Source organism: Rhinatrema bivittatum, chromosome 2 (assembly GCF_901001135.1).
Source record: "Rhinatrema bivittatum chromosome 2, aRhiBiv1.1, whole genome shotgun sequence".
NCBI classification, from domain to species: domain Eukaryota; kingdom Metazoa; phylum Chordata; class Amphibia; order Gymnophiona; family Rhinatrematidae; genus Rhinatrema; species Rhinatrema bivittatum.
Window position 1 is genome coordinate 10,095,930 of NC_042616.1, and position 15,230 is coordinate 10,111,159.

Consider the following 15,230-nt stretch of genomic DNA (forward strand, 5'->3'; position numbering starts at 1 on the left):
CTTGGAGTACTCCTAGATAACAAACTCAGCCTCAACAAATTCATAAACAACACTACAAAGGAGTGCTTCTTTAAACTGCAAGTATTAAAAAAATTAAAACCACTACTACTCTACAAAGACTTCCGCCTGGTTCTACAAGCCATTATACTACCGAAATTGGACTACTGCAATTCACTCCTTCTCGGACTTCCCGGTAGCACCACTAAACCACTTCAGATGGTCATGAACGCTACAGCCAGAATTCTTACAAACACCAAAAAAAGGGATCATATCACCCCAATTCTCCAGCACCTACATTGGCTACCAATCAAATACAGAATTCAATTTAAAACCATTATGATGATACATAAGGCACTACATAACATCTCTCCTCTCAATTTAACTCATCAACTTCAGCCACACACTTCTAAGAGACCGACTAGAAATGCGTACAGAAATATGCTACGCACCCAGCCGGCGAAAACCTCCTTGAGAAAATGCGCACTATCCACAGCCGGCCCCACTCTCTGGAACACGCTCCCTCCAGACCTTCGCCTCGAACCCTGCCACATAACATTCAAAAAGAAGCCAAAGACTTGGTTTTTCGCTCAAGCTTTCCCGGAGAGCTAAGAACCAGTATAACACAATATCTGCGTAGACTCAGACAGACCATTACCTCATGTAAATAGTTACTGTCTATTTATTTATTTATTCCATATCACTATGTAACTAGATATGTTTTTAACCACTGTAACCTCCTCCATTTCCCCTGCCCCTTTGGTTATGCTGTTAAAAATGTTAAAATGTTTCGATGTAAACTGCCTCTCCGAGGCATCAGTTTTATTTCCATGTAAATCGGTGTGATATGTATATTATACAGGAACATCGGTATATAAAAACTAAAAATAAATAAATAAATAAATAACATTATAATTTCAGCACTGCAGGGCCCCCTCTGCGATTGATTCACCCTCTTAAGGTCAGTCCTGCACATTGATATCATTTATACCCTGCATTCACAGCGTCCCGCTGCATTCCTTCCTTCCCCCTCGCCTGTACTCTCTGTGTCCTCATATTTAATGCCCTACAGCCTTACTGTTCAGACTTCTGGCTCTTGCCTGCAGACATTTTAAGGTGGGCCTTGTGTTCATGCTTTTATTTCTGTAGGTACTCACACGTAGCAGAAGGCTCAGGCAGTGGAGAGTCCTTCACATCTGGATGCTGTTTATTTACATCCATCAGTCTTAACCGTGGACCTTCTCTACAGGGATATTCTAATTTCCCTGTTTGCAAATATCCTTCTGAGGGGCTGTCACTTTACCCCTCTGCTCTAGTTTAAATGCTGCTCTGTCTCCTGGTTGAATGTTTAGTACCGGCGACCTGGTTTTGCTGGTCATTGCCACCAACATCAGATTTATCCAGCTGAATCCAGCCCTGGCTCCCCCCCTGCACCGTCCCTGGGGTGGGGAATGGGAGCAGTCCCAGGCTGCGTCCCCTGCCCCCCTCCTGCCAGTCTCCTACCTGCTGAGCAGAAAGCCCTGCAGCCATTCTCCTGCCCCTTCTCCAGAGCAGGATTTCCAGCCCCGGCTCCCTCCCTGCACGGTCCCTGGGGTGGGGGGCGGGGGATGGGATCAGTCCCAGGCTGCATCCCCTGCCCCCCTCCTGCCAGTCTCCTACCTGCTGAGCAGAAAGCCCTGCAGCCATTCTCCTGCCCCTTCTCCAGAGCAGGATTTCCAGCCCCGGCTCCCTCCCTGCACGGTCCCTGGGGTGGGGGATGGGATCAGTCCCAGGCTGCATCCCCTGCCCCCCTCCTGCCAGTCTCCTACCTGCTGAGCAGAAAGCCCTGCAGCCATTCTCCTGCCCCTTCTCCAGAGCAGGATTTCCAGCCCCGGCTCCCTCCCTGCACGGTCCCTGGGGTGGGGGGTGGGGGATGGGATCAGTCCCAGGCTGCATCCCCTGCCCCCCTCCTACCTGCTGAGCAGAAAGCCCTGCAGCCATTCTCCTGCCCCTTCTCCAGAGCAGGATTTCCAGCCCTGGCTCCCTCCCTGGGGTGGGGGCAGGTTTGAGTTTTGCTTGGTGTCCACGATCAACTTCTCAATCAATGTCCTCAGCTTCTCCTTTAATGGCTGAAGATAGAGGAGGAAACAGGAAGGAAGGAGGATGAGCGCAAAGCACTGAGAAATGCAAGTAAGAGGAAAGGGAAGGGGAGGCTGGGAATTGTGGGAAGTGTAGTCCCAGGGCCTCATACTGTGAAAAATGCATGTTTCTGTGGCTGGCTTTTGAGACAGATGTATACGTCTGTGGGACAGATCCTCTTCCTGCCCTATAGCTGTAAAGACAGAACATTTCTGCTTAAAAATGAGAGAGACAACGGATGTGGTTAAAAGCACTCTATGTAACTGTCACAGTGCACTCTGGGAGCTGTAGTCCTTCCTACGAGGGATTACTGTATGTGACTGTTACAGGGCACTCTGGGAGCTGTAGTCCTTTCTAGGAGGGATTACTGTATGTGACTGTTACAGTGCACTCTGGGAGCTGTAGTCCTTCCTAGGAGGGATTACTGTATGTGACCGTTACAGGGCACTCTGGGAGCTGTAGTCCTTTCTAGGAGGGATTACTGTATGTGACTGTTACAGGGCACTCTGGGAGGTGTAGTCCTTCCTAGGAGGGATTACTGTATGTGACTGTTACAGGGCACTCTGGGAGCTGTGATCCTTCCTAGGAGGGATTACTGTATGTGACTGTTACAGGGCACTCTGGGAGCTGTAGTCCTTTCTAGGAGGGATTACTGTATGTGACTGTTACAGGGCACTCTGGGAGCTGTGATCCTTCCTAGGAGGGATTACTGTATGTGACTGTTACAGGGCACTCTGGGAGCTGTAGTCCTTTCTAGGAGGGATTACTGTATGTGACTGTTACAGGGCACTCTGGGAGGTGTAGTCCTTCCTAGGAGGGATTAATGTGTGGGAGTGAGGGCTGAGAGCTGCTCCTAAGCTCTGCTTTTCTCTAACTCCCTAAATTTCAGGAGTGAGTTTTTCTGCCCTACCTTTCTTCTTCTCTTATCAGAGGAAGAAACTCTTTTTTTCTTTTTCATTTTGGTTTTAGGTGTTTTTCTTTGCTCTTGAGAGAAGCTGCTGCTGTTTCTGCGTCATTCACCCAAGATTACGGCTTTTTTTCTTCGTACTCAGTTTTTTTCTTCCTAAACATCGCACCTGGGGGTATAGAAGGAACTCCAGCTCTCCCTCTCCCTCCCCTGCTTTTTCTTTTAGAAGAGGTGAAATTGTTTCAGATTTTCTTTTTGGCATTTCCACGGTTCTTCCTTCTCCCTGGTTTTGTTTCAGAATTTGGAGCAGGCATTGTTTTTGTGCAGAGTTTGGTGCTTTCATAGAAACATAGAAATGACAGCAGAAAAGGACCAAATGGTCCATCCAGTCGGCCCCGTAAGCTTAGGGTAGTATCTGCTGTGCCTTCATTTGCTGCTGTTTGAACCCCGTTCCCCATGCTTATCAGTTTCCCCCATTAGCCCTCCTTGATTTCTGTTTCATCCAGTTCCCTGTTATGCTTTGCTGTTGAAGCAGGGAGCAATGCTTGAGTTGCATCAAAGGGACAGTCTTGTTGGTTAAGGGTAGTAACCGCCGCATCAGCAAGTTACCCCCGTACCTGGTTCCCCAGACAGTAAAAGTCGAGGCCCTCAGTTGCTGAACGAATCCTAATTTGGTAAGAGGGTCATCTTAGATCCCAAAGCACTCCCAGGTCCCCACAATATATAAATTCACACTAACTTGCCCAAATAGGTAAAAATGCACCCAGGTTTATTAGCAAAAGCTTCCTAACAATAAACAGAATATATAATAGCGGACAAGCTACAATACTCAATATGGCAACCTTTATGACTTCAGTCTAGTTTAGAACTATTACCGTAGCTTTTGATAGTTTCTTACTTTCAGATACCTTATTATTGCCCTTCTAGTGTGTGGTTAGCTCTGTTTTAAAATAGGAAACCAACATATATACATAGCCCAACGCTCATGGAACTGGGGATTGCTTGTGGCTGTCTTTTCCCAGAAGATGTCCTCACCCGTGGGGGTCTCTCGGTGTCCAGAAATGCTGTTGGCCTGCTGGATGTTGCAGCACTTGTGCATCGGTTGCTGTTGGCCTTGGCGCTAGTGCTGTGAGGCTGTAGCGCAGCTTGTGGTTACCGCAGTGGTACCAAGCTGTTATTGCAGTAACGTTACTGCAGTGGTACGAGGCTGGCTGTGTGAGAGGCCTTCAGCAAGTGTCTCTTAGTTGCTTAAAAATTTTCCCCGCTCAAGCATCGGAAGCCTTGCCCGGACATCATAACTAGCGCTGTTCATGCAAGATGCTGGAACTTTTCCAATTCTGCAGCTTTTACGTGATACGGGTTAGCTGATGCTTCTGATGTTCAGGACTTGACACAGTTCATGTAATAAAATCACAAATTCAACACTTTGAAAGACCAACAGATTTATTTTAACAATCTTTACAGTTTGTGTTAGTCTCAATAGTTCAGCCTGTGATTATTACTAATCCACCATCTGCTCAAAGGAAATTTGGCTTCAGTTCTTCCCTTATTGCACAGAATGAGAAGTAGAAGGATGAAGGAAATTAGAAATAAAAGTAGCAAACAAAAATCTTCATATTAACTTAGTAAATGACAGTAGAAAAAAAAAGCCCAAGTGGTCCATCCAGTCTGCCCAGCAAGCTCTTTTTTTTTATTGATTCTTTTATTTTATTTATATAATCTCTTCCTTTGTTCGACTGGATACAATGAATAAATTAGTTAAGCTAATCATATCAAGGCCTAGATTGCTATAACCATTTAAACAGCTTTAATGTGCCTGAGCAGTCTTAATGTAAGGAGTAGTTCATATCGTTTCTCTCTCCTTGTTTTTATATATTTTTTTAATTGCACTAAAATGAAATAAGTTGATCCATAACATCTCACCATGACAATGCTGTGGCCCTGGTAGCAAATCTCATCCAACACACAGCTGCTATGTTTCAAGAACCTCTCCTGCCTGAGGGGAAGCAGCTTTACGCCTCCATCTTTGCTGCATTAGGCATTTAAAGATAAACATTTGGCTTCCAGCAGAATGCAAGGTTTCTGTTTAAAGGCAGCAGAATTCAAAGAAATGAAAGGGAAGATAAGCTAATCACCCTTTAAAAGTGAATTACGGACTTCTATAAAAGTAAGGAATGTGTAATTAAGCATTAGGCCTTTAATTATTCTAACTTAATCCTTCTCCTTGCCAGAATGATTGTCAAAGCTTAAAGATGGAGACCAGTCTCGGCCGTTCCAGTTTGTACTTCAGCATTTCTTGAGACTTCAAGTTGAAGCTCTTAGGTGTTTTTGGAGACCGATAATAGGCGTGTAAAAGGCTGATCAGCGACGAAGACCTAAGGTCAGACAGAATGAGCCAGTGTCCATGAGCCCAGTGTGTGGACATGTGTGTGGGCGAGGGAGAGCTGCTGCTGCGCTTGAGAACAAGGAACCAGAAGCTCTGCTAATGGCAGATAGCACTAGGCAATAACCCTAGGGTGAAAGCAGACGTTTCTCAGACCGTGGGAAAAAGGAAGTGTCTTATTTACTGCTTAGTTGTCTGGAAAATTTCAAGAGGATAGACGGCGTTTGACGGAAGGGCCAAATAAATGGTCAGAATGTACTACGCTAATGGATAAAAATAAGTTTCTAAGAAAAGGCTTGGCCAGTGCTCAGGGAGGGCTGACGCACAGCTTCTGAGTTGCTCGCTGCATCCATCCCCATACTCTGAGTACATACAAACGAACATTTCAAGCAAGTTTCAATATATTGATCTATTTGCGGTCTTCAGTACTGGTCACAGAGGGGATAAGCACATAGCAGCTACAATATATAGGATCAGCTCGATTTTAAAAAGGTTGCTTAGATGCGGGTATATGGGCCGTGCATGAGCAACGCGGCTTTTTAAAAGCCGCAAAATATGCACGTACGTACCCGTGCGCGTGAGGAATTAAGGGGGTGTGAAAAGGGCGAGTCACGGCTGGGCACAGGCATCCCGGCACTGGGCCGAGACTTATGTGCCTAACTCCAAGTTTGAAAAGTGAAACCCACAGCGCAAGTACGCCAGCCGTCCACGTAACTTTACCGCTGCTCCTCCTGAGCGGCAGGTTTGTAGACCTCAGGTTTTAGGGCTTATACAGACAGGATTGGGGGGGTCTGGGTCAACTGGGCAGGGTGTAGGAAGAAGAATCAGAGGGGTCTGAAAGACCTCGCTATAAACTGGTCAAATTGGAAGACTGGGAACGTGCCTCGCCTGAACGTATTTTAAAATTCACTCACGGAGACACAAAAACAGACAACAGTCCTACTGAAGACACACACACACACACACACACACACGCGGTGTCTGGAGTAACCTCTTAAAATCAGGAGCATACTTACGCATGATTGGTGCATTGTAAGACATATGTGCATAAATGCATGCACGATTACAGATCCTAGCCTATCCACACTCGCACGCCAATATACGTAGGGACGGGCGCATGTGCGCGCGTTTTAAAATTGACCTCCATCTGTATAATTTGTTTTTGAAAGATCCAAACCACCTTCGGCTCTTGAAATGTTCTGTCTTGGGACACACTGATTCTTATACATTACGTGATGGATAGGGAATTTTCCTACATCGTAACAATGGCAGAAAAAGACCAAATGGTCCATCCAGTCTGGCCAGCAAGTTTCTTATGGTTGTGACTTCTGCTCTGTGCAGGTTACCCCAAGCCTTATGTTAAGGATAGAAATATTTACAATCAAAACCAAGCAACTGTCAAACCCATCCCAGAATTACTGCTGGCAACATTGTTAGAGGATGAGCGGTCTGCTTGATAATGCAGCTCTGAGACTGCATGTTCCACAGCGTCATTTGAGATCGGCAGACAAAGGTCTTTTATCAATTCCCACAATAAAATCTGCACATCTCAGCCCGATCCGAGAAAGAGCACTATCCATCGCAGGCTCAAAGATGTGGAACTCTTTACCAACTCAATTAAGGACACAGCAAGAAAAAAGCAAATTTAAAGCAGAACTTAAAACATGTTTATTCAATGCAGCATACGGTGAAAATTAAGTGCAGGCCGCTTTTTTATTAATTCGCAAGCAAGGCTGCAATGTATATAGTTTTATTGTTTTTACTATATAGTTCTTATTGGTCTTATAGTTTTTATTCACATTTTATATTTTAACAGCTATGAGTTTGTAATTTCTTTCTTTTAGAATTTAGCTGTTTTATCTTTTATGATTACATTGTAATTTCCTCCCTGTCCCTGATGATCCAGTAATTCTTGAAGGGATATGGAAATTCAGTGATGAAGTTAACCACTATCTTTTCATGGTAGAGAGAGTTTTATGAATGAGGGATTGGATTTTACGTTGAGCTCTGTATTTCATGGGCAACCAGTGAAGATCTTTCAATCTTGGGGTGATATTGGTCACATCTTCTGGTTCCTGTCAGACGTCGAGCTGCTGAGTTCTGGAGCCGTTGCAGTGGTCCAGTAACGTTTGCTGGAAGGCCTAAAAACATTGAATTCCAGGAGTCTAATTTAGATGGAACGAGAGCCTGCAAGACTGTTCGAAAATCTTTTGGGAATAAAAGAGGTTTCAGTCTTTTAAGGACGTTCAGATTTCAGTGAGATGCAGATCTAAAATTTCATTTTGGATTATTGCTTTTGGTTTCAGGCTGATTTGAGTACAAATTTCATTGTGGGCGGTTTTATTTGTCTTTATATTGAATTGTTATTTTTTGGGAAAGAGTGCTTGCTCTTTGCAAATAACGTGCACTATTTTCTGAAATGAATAAAAACAAAACGTTCGGGGAGATTTTGAGGCCATTTTTTATGCAAGAAAGTACCACAATAAACCTTCCCAGAACTAATTCATCACTACCCAAAAATGTATCTTTATTAATGTTATTGTAACCGTTTTTAGCTGGCACTTGTTAGAATGTACGATACCCACCTATATATACATTATTTGTGCCTATTTGTGAACCGTTGCGATGGTGCATAACTTAGCGACGGTATAGAAAAGTTTTTAAATAAATAAAAATGCATTTCAGATTTAATACGTTTTTAAAAAAAGGCCATTTTTGCTTCGGATTACCGTTCCTTTTTAAATGAATGCGCATCTTTCTCCTGAGATTTGGCACGGACGTTCTCCAGCGAGGCCCTCAGGAATTCGGACTTGGCGCGAGAGAAATGTACTCTGCTTCCTCCCCCATCACCAACATCGCTGCAGACTTCTCTCAGATGTCACTGCTCACCTTTCCCCCATGTGGATCTTCCGGTGCTTTCTGTCTGAAGCTCTTATCAGGCTCAGGTTTCTCTCAGGGGGAGGCAGCGTCTCCACCTGTATTTCTTTTGTGAAAATAATTGACAAGAATCAACCTCATTCCCAAGCCAGGCTGTAGTGGGAATAATCTCAAAGATGATCTTTGTACTTGCAATGTGCCAAAGAGTGTTTCCTTCTGGTGTTCATAGGATGCAATATATAAAAGCGACACACCAGGGAGCTCCAATACAACTGGGGCTCTTTCTGTATCTTTCTGCCACATATTTCTAAGTATTAAGGCATTTTTCTCTCGCCGTACATTCCACAGAATACTCATGTTACACTGACGTTATCATCAGCATTGCCATCTCATGGTTTTATCCTTTACCACAAATGTCCAGTTCTCTTGCAGATAACTTTTTAAATCGGTGGGAATGGGACCGTCGCAAAGTCTTCATTCTCTACAACTCTGTTAAGGTTCTGATCCCAGTTCTTTTCTGGCAGTGATGTTATGGTGTGTACATGGGCTCCAGTGGATAAGCCATGCCACACTGTTGTGCTTCTCTGTATACAGGCCTTCTGACCTCAGCACGTCACATCCAGTAATGAGATTGGAACCATTTTTTTTTTAATCGAATCTGTATTTTTCTGTTTTTCTTTGTTCTCTATGCGAGATGCGAACCATCTTATCCATCGTCCTCTGGCCTGTGCTGCAATTATCGATCACCCTAGCCATGCCTGTGTCATGTGAGAGTTCTGAAGTAACTCTTGCATTTCCCACTGTATTTGTGCTTTGGGTTGTTTTTCCTTGTTTGCTGGTCTGATTCTTTAAAAAGTTCTTTTCCCCTTTGCAAATTCTGGGTTTTTTTCCTCTTGTATTCTGGTAGATTCTCATTTACTCTTTCTCTTCATGTGAACACTTGTCCAAGTTTAAGAATGTAGAATAACTCTGGCCATGCACTTTTATGCACTTTGCATTTGCATCTGTTGCTGCTATTAAGCATGGCTTGAGGCCTATGATAATAGCTCCGTATGTGTAGTCTATTTGCATAAAACCCATTCTGCACTTGAGATGTACAGTGTCAGCGTGCACTGGTTCTTATAGATTGCCTTTTGGGCATAGAAGAGATGTTTTATTCTTACATCCAACTTATTAAGATCTTTTGGGGATCAGTCAATTATTTTAAAACTGTATGAGTGCACATGGCTTACAGACTGATTGATGGCATGGATTTTATTCCATGTTGTTAAAGCCCTTTTCAATATCAGTTTCATTCAACTCTAGTTTTCTTTATGGACCTTTTCTCTCAGTGATTTGAGATGGATTATTGCAACTTCCTCTACTCCCAGACATTTATATACAACTTCCTGCTCAATTTCCTTCATATTAAAGTCTTCAATTAGAAATATATTTTCAGTCTTGCTTAGTTTTTCATTAAGGAAGGTCACCGTAGTGACCTTTCTTCTATGGAACATCACCTTTCTCTCCTGTGTGGTTTCTTTGATGTAACGTTAAGAGATATCTGCGAGAGAAACTTTTGTTGCATTCAGTACATGGAAAGGGTCTCTCACCTGTGTGGGTTTTCTGGTGTTTTATTAGTGAATCCTTGCGAGAAAAACTTTTGATGCATTCCGTGCATGGAAAGGGTTTCTCTCCTGTGTGTGTTCTTTGATGCAATTTGAGATCATTGTTCCGAGAGAAGCCTTTTCCACATTCTGTGCATGGAAAGGGTCTCCCACCCACATGAATTGTTTGGTGTGTTACTAGGTAACCTTTGCATATAAATCTTTTCCCACATTTTTCACACTGAAAGGGTCTCTCTCCTGTGTGGGTTCTTTGATGTCGTATTAGAGCTGGCTTCCATCTGAACCTTTTATCACATTCAGTGCAGGAAAATGGTTTCTCTCCTGTGTGTGTTGTTTGATGAACCTGTAGTCCCTTTCTTTGACGGAAACGTTTCCCACATTGAGCACATGGGAAGGGTTTATCTTCTGTACCCTTTGTTTGTTCATTTTTGTGTTTTATATAGTGCCATATTAAATCGTCTTTCTTTTGGAAACTTTTCCCACATTTAATGCAAGGAAAAGGTGTTTTGTGTATTCCTTGATGAGATGTCAAATGTGATTTCTTATCAAAGCATCTTCCGCAGGTGTCACACACAAAGCATTTCTTCTTTCTACCATCTCTCTGGTAGAGATTAGAAGTCATTTGATTAGTGTTAGTTTTTTGGAAGGATATCTCTGTCTCCAAGTGTCTAGGGTGCTCAGAGAGGTTTGTGAACTCTCTGTTTCTTCCCACGCACACAGTAGCTCCTGCAGGATCTCTCTGTTTCTTTAGTGATACCTGCTGAATAATCCTTGTGCTTCTTCTCTTAGTCCCCTGGGAAACATTCTCACAGCCATTTCTTGTGAGTCCCTGTTCTACAAGATGTTCTTCTCGATTCTCCTTCCTCTTTCCTTCTTGTCTGATCTCACCACCTGATGGATATAAAAAATATATATTTATTTATTTTTATTTAGAAAGTCTTCTATACCGATATTAGTGAGGACATGATATCAGTTTACAGCGAACTTATAGAGTGGAAATTACAATGAACAGGGAAATGGGAGGGGATACAAGTAACTAGAGAAAAGCGAGGAAATGAGAGAGAACAATCGTAACGGGCAACTTGAGGACATAATAGCAACAAATGGAGGAGCGATTATAGTTATAAAACGGCTACGTACAATATAAGACAGCTATGTACAGTATATAATATAAAGTGTCTATGTACAGTATAGAATAGAATCCGGTGTAACTGTGGGACTGAGAAGCAAGGGGGGCTGTTAAGGGTTTTGGGGGAAGGCTTGTTTGAAAAGCCAAGTCTTTAATAAGGATCTAAATTTCGCAGTGCATGATTCTAGCCTAAGGTTGGTCGGTAGAGAGTTCCAATGCGTGGGGCCAGCAATGGAGAGGGCCCGATTTCTCGTGGATGTGAGGTGTGCCTTCTTGTTGGAGGTTCTAGTGGGTCGGTTGGAGCATGAGAGGCAGAGAGGGTCGTCAAGCCAGTTGGAGTTGTGTGAGTAAATAGCTATATGTATAGTGGTGAGGGTTTTTATAGAGGATACGGGATGGGACAGGGAGCCAATGAAGGTCTTTCAGGACGGGAGTGATATGGTCGTATTTGCATGTATTGTTGATAGTTCTGGCTACTGCATTCTGCAGCAATTGGAGGGGTTTTATGGCAGAGTGGGGTAGGCCAAGGAGGAGGGAGTTGCAATAGTCCATTTTAGATGGGAGGGAGCATGTATTAGTGATCATTTAAATATTTCCGGGATTCTGAGCCTTTCACTTCTGATCTGAAGTTGTTGCACAGTCAGTCAGCCGCACATCTCTGACCAATCATTAGTGATCATAGAAGGCTACCAAAGACTAGGAGTCAGGCTGTTAGAGGTCAGGGGTCACACTGGCCACAGGCCAGAAACACAGAACATGCTGACAGATAAAAACCAAATGGACCATCCAAGCTGCCCATCCACACCTACTGCTCAGCTTTATAATCCCTTCCTCTCCCTCAGAGATCCCCTTTGTCCCACGTTTTCTAGATTTCTTCATATTGTCTCTGACTCCAACACCTTCAGGGGGAGGTTATTCCTTGCCTCCACCACCCTTTTCCTTAGATTACCTCGGCATATTGCCTCTTTCTCATTCTACAGCTTCCTTTCCATTGAAGGAAGCCTGCCTCCTATATATTATTACCTTAGAGGTATTTAAATATCTCTACCATATCTTCCTTATTCCACCTTTCCTCTGGCGTATACATGTTTAGACCTTTAAGGCTGTCCCTAAATGCTTTATAATGAAGACTACTGACCATTTCAGTAGCTGCCCTCTGAACTGGGCACCATAAACTTAGCGTTAATGTTCCATTCAATCACTGCCCCAGTTAATAAACTCCCTGGGGATAAGAGTGATCAGACTGGTGCCCCAGAGGGGGCAGTAATTGAATGGCACATTAAAGCTAAGTTTCGGTTCTTGCTCCCATTGATAAATGAAATTAAGACGCTAACCAGTAGGCCTCCCGGGAAAGGACCTTCATGACGAGGAATATAATTGAATTGCTGTTCAAAAAATTCTTTTAAAAATGAAATTGAGTGTGGTATAATATTGATAAATAATAAATAAAGTAAAGTTGGACTGATGGGGGAATACAGTTGGGTTTTTTTTTTTGGTGGTTGAACAATGCCAACTTGACGGCAGGGACAAGGTTGGGCCTACTGACATTGGTAATATCGGTGACTGCTGCCAGACTAGTAGGCTGAGGCGCCCACTGTGAAGGACAGGTGGAATAGGGCTAGTGCCCAATGACAGAAGCCTCCCAGTTAATAAACTACCTGGGGATAAGAGTGATCAGACTGGTGCTCAGCGGTTCTTTTCCCAGGCGGAAGGGCGAGGTGGTAAGAGTGTTGCTTGTAGTGGGGGCATATGTGAATAGACAGGGGTGAAGATTGGGCCCACAACTGGAAAAGAAGACAAAAGGCCTGATGAGCTGGGAAGAGACTCATTTAAAAGTACCAATGACAAGTTATATAGCAGGAGTGGACAACTGGCTGTTGGACTTTCTCAGCTAGCAACTGCTGGATCCAGGAGAATGGGAGCTGTCAGAAGAAGCGTTTGCAAACATAGCAGATGAGTGGAACAGCACTGCTCATCTACAATTTTTCGGTCAGACCCAGGGAAAAGGCTCAAGAGTGAGATGTACTGACCCAGTCTTTGGCTATCAAGTGATTTACTCTATGTGTTTCCAATGGCCAATGATTGCAAGACCTCTAAAGGTACTGGACCATGAAAGGTAGGTCATCCTGGTAACAACGGACTAGCCCAGGCACCTGTGGTTGGAGACTTGGTAAAAACTGAGGAAGAGGAGGCCACTCGGGTTAGTAGGAACCATGGGCCTTCTCTATCAGGATCCAGCGTTGATGGAAGATCCAAGTCTTTATCTTACAGCCTGGCTATTGAAAGTAGGAAGCTAAAAAATGGAGCTTACTTGCATGCAGTAATTTCAAACCTCTTGAGGGCAAGGAGGCGATCCATATCCCTAGCATATGGCAAGGTTTGGAAAGTTGAGACCTCTTACAGAAAAAGCGGTGTTTCCTCATTTAAGTTACATGTATGAACAATTCTAGATTTCGTGCAGGCATTTACGTCGCACGTATGAACCATTCTCCTCCTTGGGAGAAGCCCATCCAGATGTGGCATGCTTCCTCAGAGCAGTAAGGCATGTGTACCTCCTTGCTTGGCAGGTAGTGCCAGCATGGGATCTAAACCTAGTGCTAAGGGCCTTAAAAAAGCGCCTTTTGAACCCCTACGAGAAGTGTCTCTGAAGGTGCTGATGCTAAAGACGGTATTCTTGATAGCAATCTGCTTAGTCAGAAGGGTCTCGGAACTCCACGTAGAGATCTCTACCCAATGTTCTACGAAGACAGGGTCACAATTCACGTGGTTGCTTCCTTCTTGCCTAAGATGGTGATTAGGTGACCAGAGAGTTGGATCAAGGGAGAGCACTAGACGTAGACCCTTGGACTTCAGCAAGGCCTTTTGGCACGAGTTCCACACAGAAGACTTATAAATACATTGTGCAACCCTGGTGTGGATGCCAGAGTGACTGACTGGGTTAGAAACTGGCTGCTTAAAAGAATCTCGCCTCCGATAGTGAAGCTCTCCCTTAGCGTTTTTGCACCCTGCTCGCATTACTCTGCACGTTTTTTTTTTATAGCATTAAATCTTAGCTTCCAGACCTTGGGCCATTCCTCGAGCTTCGCCAGCTCTCTCCCCTCCTGTTTCCCACTCCTTCCTGGCTGTCCACCCTGTTGCAGATTTTGGTAAATCTTTGGCAAAAAAGGCAAACTTTTCTCAGGAATCTTCGGCTGTGTCGCTCAAGGAAATGTCTACAAGAGAACCCATCCAAGATCTGATCCCTGAGGCTAGCAACGTGTTCAGGATACTGAGTCCACCGCTCAGCTGCAGAGCCAGAGAAGCCTCCTGGGCCTATAATCCCAGAGGCCACCGATCTCGAGGATATTCTAACCAAGTTATACAGTGTGTCCACCAGGAAGGCGACTGCTGACTCCCAACGGGCAATTTCCTGGCTGTGGAGGGGGTTCTGGATCCAACGCAGGGCTGCACGTGGCACGTAACCAACTCAGATTGAAGCCGGGATCAGCACAGCTCCTGTGGAGAAGGCTCCCTTCAGCACAGCTCCTATTCTCCTGTCCTGCAGATCCTCTAAGGATGGGGATCCTGCAAGCTATTGCCGAGAATGAGGCCTCCATCTTCGGGATCCTCAACAGGCTCTCCCTTCTCTTCTGCAGGTAGGGGATGCAAGTCCTCCTTTCAGACCGCCCAATGGTGAGGCCCATCCTGGCAGCACCATTTGCTTTGGGGCAGAGGTCCCCAAACCTGTCCTGGGGGACCCTCCCAAGCCGGCCGTGTTTTCAGGATATCCACGATGAATATGCATGAGATAAAATTGACATGCTATGGAGGCAAATGAATCTCATGCATATTCATCGTGCATATCCTGAAAACACAACTGGCGGGAGGGGTCCCCCAGGACAGGTTCGGGACCCTCCGCTTTAGGGGATTTATGTAAGGGAAAAGCCCTTGACTGCTTTGTCATTTCTTGCAAGACAGGGTCCCCTTCTCCTTCTGAGGGTGCATCTGCTTTGCTGTTTCGTAATCTTTCGCACTTCCTGCCTTCCCCCTGCAATCAGGGCGGTGAGCTCCTCCTTGTGGAAGATCCTGATCTCTGAAGCACTGTCCTCCGTCAGTGGCGAGGATAGGAAAAAGCGAAAAAGAAAAATGCAGATAACGCAATCCTTACCCAGGGAGAGCAGGATCTCATAATTCTCCTTCATCACCTCCCTGTACAGCTCCTTCTGCCCTTCA

General features: G+C 44.6%; 2 protein-coding genes across 2 annotated transcripts in view; one reads left to right on the forward strand and one right to left on the reverse strand.

Annotated features, from left to right (window-relative positions):
* The window catches only part of LOC115083510 (zinc finger protein 189-like), a 537,273-nt gene that overhangs the window by 204,316 nt on the left and 317,727 nt on the right, over window positions 1–15,230 (forward strand). The window lies entirely within an intron of this gene.
* On the reverse strand, window positions 6,824–15,211 carry LOC115083525 (gastrula zinc finger protein xLCGF3.1-like). The gene is made up of 2 exons (XM_029587405.1): window positions 15,166–15,211; window positions 6,824–10,780 (listed from the first exon to the last, which is right to left on the reverse strand). Exons 1-2 carry the CDS (start codon window positions 15,197–15,199, stop codon window positions 9,768–9,770), a joined length of 1,047 nt encoding a protein of 348 aa, XP_029443265.1. The 5' UTR covers window positions 15,200–15,211; the 3' UTR covers window positions 6,824–9,767.